General features: G+C 33.7%; 1 protein-coding gene across 1 annotated transcript in view; it reads left to right on the forward strand.

The window, feature by feature from the left end:
- The window catches only part of LOC106936226 (contactin-associated protein-like 4), a gene marked incomplete at its 5' end in the record, with an annotated part of 74,947 nt that overhangs the window by 28,935 nt on the left and 39,197 nt on the right, over positions 1-6,815 (forward strand). Inside the window, 4 exons of the mRNA XM_015017083.1 lie at positions 562-668; positions 3,568-3,687; positions 3,776-3,976; positions 6,483-6,645. Coding sequence (XP_014872569.1) covers positions 562-668; positions 3,568-3,687; positions 3,776-3,976; positions 6,483-6,645 — 591 coding nt within the window. The remainder of the gene's footprint in view (positions 1-561; positions 669-3,567; positions 3,688-3,775; positions 3,977-6,482; positions 6,646-6,815) is intronic.

A 6,815-nucleotide genomic window follows, 5' to 3' on the forward strand; every position in this document is an offset into this window, starting at 1 on the left:
CCAGTTTTTTCTAGCAAATTGCAACTTTGCAAACTCAGAAATGTTCCTGTTTTTCTACAAAAGTTTGAGACCTCATAATTTCTGAGGTTTCTCTGGAAAATGTTTTACTTTTCAAATTCAGAATTTTTTTTTCTGTGAAAGTTTACTCCTTTTTCTGTCTAGAATGGCCCTAATTCACCACCGTAGTTGCCAGAATAATAAAAGAAAAAAGACAGCAGTAAAAAGAATCATTGGAGAAAATCAACAGACTATTTTAAAACAGACGATCATCCTTGCGGCAAGACTTATTATTTTTTATAAATTTGTTTCACGATGATTGAGATTTTGTGTCGAGCAGCACCTTTGGATCCCCTCGGCAGATGGGCAGAAAGGTGTTACATCTCAGAACAACCCACCCGGTCGTCAGGCTGCTTAAATTTCATGTATGTTTTTTTATCCCGCCCTCTGCTTGACTCCTCTTCATCAGATCAGATGTTGTGAACCTCCTTGAGAAACTTTGAAAGAAGTTTTGAAGCAGACTGAGCCGAGTTGTTTGTGCGTTTCTCTGTTTCTGCCCTGCAGGTGTTCGCCGAGTCACTGCGAACACGGAGGAAGATGTACTCAGTCCTGGAGAAACTTCCACTGCAACTGCTCCAACAGCGGCTACCGAGGAGCCACCTGCCACAGCTGTGAGCGTCCAGGCGGGAAACGGCCAAAATGCAGATTCAGATTTATTTGTGTCCCAAATTGATGCTCCAGCAAGTATAAAAACTAAAAGACAAAGTATCAAAGTTAAACAATAAAAACAACAAAACATACCAAAAAATACATCAAATATAAATCAATACATAATGTGAAGAGTAGAGGGGTGTATATCATTGTCGACCGACAGATTAACACGGGATTACTAATCTGTGTGTGTGAAATCAGTCTCATGCTTCCACTGAGCTTCTTCTGCATTCATATGAAAAATATACTCAAAATAAAACATGTCAGATAAACTCAGCAGGCATTACTACCACGGCGATTTGGAGCCTTTTTAGATAAAAGGGAAACAAGGAGGAAATTTCTGTCAAAAATATCTGAAATTCTGAGATTGAAATCAGAAATTTTCTAGAAAAACCTTGTGAATTTCTGAGTTTTAAAAGCCACATTTTTTCTCGAAGAAACTCAGAAATTTTCAGAATAATCTCAGAATCTTTCTAGACTAGAAAAAACTTTGAAACTTTTGATTATTAAAACACAGAAATTTTCAAGTTTTTTCTAGAGAAATTCTGAAATTTAGTTAGTTATTCTAATAGTTAGTTTTTCTATTGCAAATTTTTGATTTCTGGAGCTCAGAGATTTTCTTGCTTTTTCTAGAAAATTTCTGAAATATCAAAATTTCAGTTTTTTTTCTTACAGGTTTTCAACTTTTCAACCTCAGACATTTCCAAATGTTGTCTACATTTTTCTTTAGTTCAATCATAAATTCTCTAGAAAAAACTTGGATCTTTCTGAGTTTTAAAAGCCAAAGTTTATGAGATTATTCTCTGAGTTTATGAGTTTCTCTCAGCAACTTCTTTCTTCCAAAGTTGAAAATTAACTAGAAAAAACTCAAATACTTTGAAATTAATCTCAGAAATGTTCTAGAAAACCTTGGAACAGCTGAGCGTGAAAAGTCTGCCATTTGCTAGAAAATACTCCAAAATGTTTAGATTAATTTCCGAAATTTTCTAGAAAAAAAAAAGAAAACTGGATGTTTCTAGTAAATTTTTCCCCAACATAAGCATTTTTGTTCTTATTTTGTTTTTGGAAAAATAATTTAATCATTAAAATTTTAATTATTTTATTTTATTTATAATTTAGGATTATTTTATTATGTTATTTGTGTTAATTTTTTTAATATATATATATTTTTTTTACATGAAAAGTGAAAATTATTGAATTAACATTTGAGATTTCACATATTTTACATTTTTCCTGCTTTATTCAAAGCTTAAGAATAAATACTTTAAGATGTATCTTATTTTCAAACTTAAACTTTAAATTTTCTCTTATGTAAAGAAAGAAAATGATCCTTTCTGTCTGCTTCTTCCTCTACATTTGTCTAAACACTCATGACGAATGCTGACGTATAAAAGTTTGTTCTTATATTTCAAACCAAGTCAACAGACAGACTGTTATTATTCCAGCTATGGTTTTATTGAGCTTACTTTAATTAGACCATCTGTCCCTCAGCAGTCAATCGTCCTGTGCATTTCTTCTTCTGCTGTTTTTTAAAACCTGTAATTATCTCAGTTCATTCGGGAATCGACCAAAGTGGTGAAACTTCATTATGCTTTGTAAATTACAATCTGGTTTTATTTAAACTTCTTAAAGATTTCTTCTTCTTCTTCTTGTTCACCTGCAGATATCCTACTGTAAATAATTAGTACAAATCGATTATTGAGTTTCTATTCCGCTTTTCTCAACAGAAGAGTTAAATAATTTAGTTTTAAATATGTTTTATTTACAAATGCATTTGTAAACCTGCTCGTATTTACTGATCGTGACGCTTTACCTGCAGGTCTTTGGAGACTTTCAGATAAGTTTGATCTAAATTTCATACTTTGCTTCTTAGCAAAAATAGCATCATCCCTGGCGATACATAATGCAGGAACGAAATGTCACCTTTCCACTGGGGGATAGCGGAGGAGAGAACAAAGGGACGGCATCCTGCTGGAGATGAAAGCCACAATTTTCTCCCACTTGTGTCTTCAAAGCGCTCCGAAAAGCACCGTGTCAATTCCCAGCTCCTAAATGCTGCTTCTCTTTTCATCACGCCTAATATTTTTAAGTACCAAAGACTTTCAAGTGCTAAAAATATCTTTAATACTTTTTTTCCCTCATTGAAAGAACAAAACGGATCATATTTATTTAATATATTTATCTGCAGGATTGTAGTTTTGACGGTGTTGAAGTTTTTTTGGTTTAGTTTCTTGTGCAAATATCTTTGTGCACTTGAAATAAGACAAAACTAACTCACAAATAACTTTTCAGCAAGAAAAGGAAAAATGACTCATTGCACTGGAAACTAATTTTACTTAAAACAAAACATTTATCCAGAGTTATAAATGAAATAATCTGAAACTATTTCATCAATATTAAGAATTTATTGACTTACAACAACCTTTTATATCTTGCTGAAAAGCTACTAAAGTCAGTTTTATCTTGTATTAAGTACATTGAGATATTTGCAGTAGAAACTAGACCAAAAATAAATTTTGTGTTTTAGCAGTGTACTTTTACTTGTGTAATAACCAAAATTTAAACGTGCGGTTTTTGTTTAAGTTTTACGAATTTTATAATGAAAGAAAGTGATATGAAATTTTATTTCTCCAAATTATAGATAGCTGTTATGAAATTAATTATTTTTCAAATTTTGACTTTAATCTCAGAATTTTGGGAAAAAAGTCAGAATTTGGAGAAAAAAGTAATAATTCTTAGAAAAAAGTAATACTTCTGGAAAAAAGTCAGAATTTTGGTTTTTAAAAATATTAAGAAAAGTAATAATGTTTTTTCAGTGTTCCTAATCCCTAATCCAGTAACGTTATTTTTCCTGCATAGCCAAATACGAACCATCGTGTGAGGTCTACAAACACCAAGGCGACACGTCGGGTCACTTTTACGTCGACGTGGACGGCAGCGGACCAATCAAACCGCAGCTCGTTTACTGCAACATGACGGGTAAAACAACATAATTAAAAATGTAGATTCCTTTTTATTTCACACAAACCTTTAATAAGCTGCGTTATTGTCGTTTTGTGTCCTCCAGAGGACCAGACGTGGATTATAATCCAGCATAATAACACAGAGCTGACTCCAGTCCAGGCCTCCGCTGACACTAACCAACACTTCGCCAGCTTCCTGTATCCGTCTGAGGAGAAGCAGCTTTCCGCCGTCATCAGCCAATCAGAGCACTGCGAGCAGGAGCTTTCCTATCACTGCAGGAAGTCCCGCCTCTCCAACAGCCTGGGTAAGATCCGGAAACGTAAAAAAAAAAAAAAAAGATGTCTGGAGGCAACAGCTTTGCAAAGTAAGCTTTTCTATATCTGAAACCAGGACAGAGTGGAGTGAACTGCTGATTTAGTCCATTAAGTTACTATTTAAAACATTAATTAAATTTCACTTCCTTATTATCGCCGCCGCTTTGCAGCAGCCAATTGTTTTGGAAATCATCAGATTTTATTCTTTTATTAAACAAGGATTTAAATACGCAGCTCAAGGCTGTTGGAAAGAATTAAAGAGTCTGATGAACTTCAGACTCTGTGGAGAGGGAGAGGAGGAGAAAACGGCACTTATTTCCTGTCCGGGAATATCTGCGGCAGAGTATTACGGCCTCTATACATAGAACAAAATATAAAAAAGGAGTAGATTTTCACCAAAACCCATTTCAGAATAATCTTAGAAACCTTCTGGAAATTTTTTTGAAATTTTTGAGTTTCAAAAGTCAAAAATTTTCAAGAAAAATCTCTAAACACTTGAGATTAACCCGATAAATTTTCCAGAAAAAAATTTAAATTGTATGATCTTGAAAAGTTGAAAATTTAAAAGAAGAAACTTTGAAATTTAGAGAATAATCTCAGACATTTTCTGGAAAAAACCTGAACATTTCTGAGTTTGAAAAGTCAAAAATTAGAGAAATATTCTGACATTTAGAGAATAATCTTTTGAAACTCGGAGAAAATTTTCAATCAGTCAATCAAATAATTGATCAAAGTGCTTTACATAATTAAAATAAAAACAGCATGTGACATTGAATAAACAGTTAGAAAGAGAAAGACATTTTGAAAAAGATTAAAAAAGATAAAAACATTAAAACCCCTTTTAGGACTTCAGTTAAATGTCGTTCAAAAGTAATTTTTTTTTTCAAACTCAATTTTTTTTCTAGAAAGTTTCTCAGATTAATCTTAAAATTTGAGGGGGGGATTTAACCAATTTTTCAGCTTTTCAAGTTTAGAAATCTCCAAGGTTTCTCAAGGGTTAGGGTAAAAATGTACTTTTACTTTTTTCTCTGATAGTTCTGTCTGCAACGGGCCTAATACGGCGTCGTAATGTCTTAGAACACTGGAAATAAGAGAAAATCTTACAACATTTTAACAAGAAATGGGTGCTTGATTTAAGTCAATAAATTCAGTATGTTAATTAAAAATTTGTTATATTGGCAGATATTTTTGCTTAAAATATCTTTTACTATTGTTAAAAAAATTTTAGAAATTTTTAACAATAGTGAAGAATTATCAACTTAAAACAAGTGCCTGTATCTTTCTGAAAAATTACCTGCAAGTTTTGTCTTATTTAATTTACACTAAAAAATACTTTTTGTTTTTGAAGTGCAGACAGTCCAATAATGCCAGAAATCTTAAAGACTTGCATGTGTTGGCAGACGAGACAAGCAGAAGCTGCTTTGGGTAATTATTTTATGTATAATAGAGAGATTAATTTGCTAAATCTGTTAATTAGGGGAGAATTAAAAAACATGATTTAATGAAAATTTTATGTTGGAGACCTTTTACATAAACTGTCACTGATTGACTTTTCACACAGCAGTGGCGCTACATTGATGCCAAGAAAATGTCCTTGGAAATCTCTTTTTCTTTTTAGTTCAAAAAGCATTGCATCAGTGTGTGTGTGTGTGTGTGTGTGCGTGCGTGTGTGTGTTTGTGCGTGCGTGTGTGTGCATGTGTTTGTGCATGCGTGCGTGTGTGCGTGTTTGTGTGTGCGTGCGTGCGTGCGTGCGAGTGTGCGTGTGTGTGTTTGTGCGTGCGTGTGTGTGCATGTGTTTGTGCGTGCGTGTGTTTGTGCGTGCATGTGTGCGTGCGTATGTTTGTGCGTGCGTGCGAGTGTGCGTGTGTGTGTGTGTGTTTGTGTTTGTTGGGAGAACACAAACACAGACACAGATTTTTCAGATTTTTACTGTGACTGAACTCATTTCTTGCTAACAGATGTATTCTGGGCTCATTTGCTTTAATTTCCGATTCTGTGAACTTAAAAACAGAATTCGTTAGGAGAATAAAGGTGCATCATTTCTACCTTCCAAAGGAATTTATGTAAAAAGTTTATTAGACTTCTCTGTTTAAGAGTCTACAATTTTTTTACGACAGTCAAGAAGTTGAAACAATGCATTTACTCACCACTTTAAATCAAAAGTGCAGTTTCATTCTTACTTAATAGACGGGAGCTATATGGAGTTACATTGGAGCCATAAAGTTTGTTTAAAAGAAAAAAAAATTAACCTGGAAAAAAAGATTTGAAACTGTAAAATTATTTTGTAACTGAAAAAAGAAGTTTTCACATAGTCTTTCAGTTTCAAACATTGGGCTTTTGCCTCTTCCACTTCCCATATTTGTGTCCTCTATCACAATTTTTCAAATTAATATATTTGATCTGTATTTAAAAATGTTGAACTATTAAATAAATGTAAATTATTCCATTATTTTTCTGTATGTGAGCCAGTGATGTGTGCTTTGCTTTTGTTTTAGATGGGACTCCTTTCAGCTGGTGGGTCGGCGGCCCGGCTTCGGGTCAGATCCACAACTTTTGGGGCGAAGCTTTGCCCGGCAGCCGGCAGTGCGCATGTGGTCTACAGGACAACTGCCTCGACTCGAGCTTCTACTGCAACTGTGACGCTGACTATGACCTATGGTACGCCGAATTATTCTGCAGCTGCATTTCTACTGATCATAAGACATTTTGAAATTAAATTCATTCAATAGAAACATCCCAGTTAGAACAAAAAAAATCTGATTTTTTGATAAAATATTTTTGTCCTGGGATGAGATGTTTTTTTGGTAATCATTTTGGTTTATTTTTGC

The sequence above is a fragment of the Poecilia latipinna genome, unplaced genomic scaffold, assembly GCF_001443285.1.
Source record: "Poecilia latipinna isolate Pla-1442-1.1 unplaced genomic scaffold, P_latipinna-1.0 Scaffold2101, whole genome shotgun sequence".
NCBI lineage: Eukaryota > Metazoa > Chordata > Actinopteri > Cyprinodontiformes > Poeciliidae > Poecilia > Poecilia latipinna.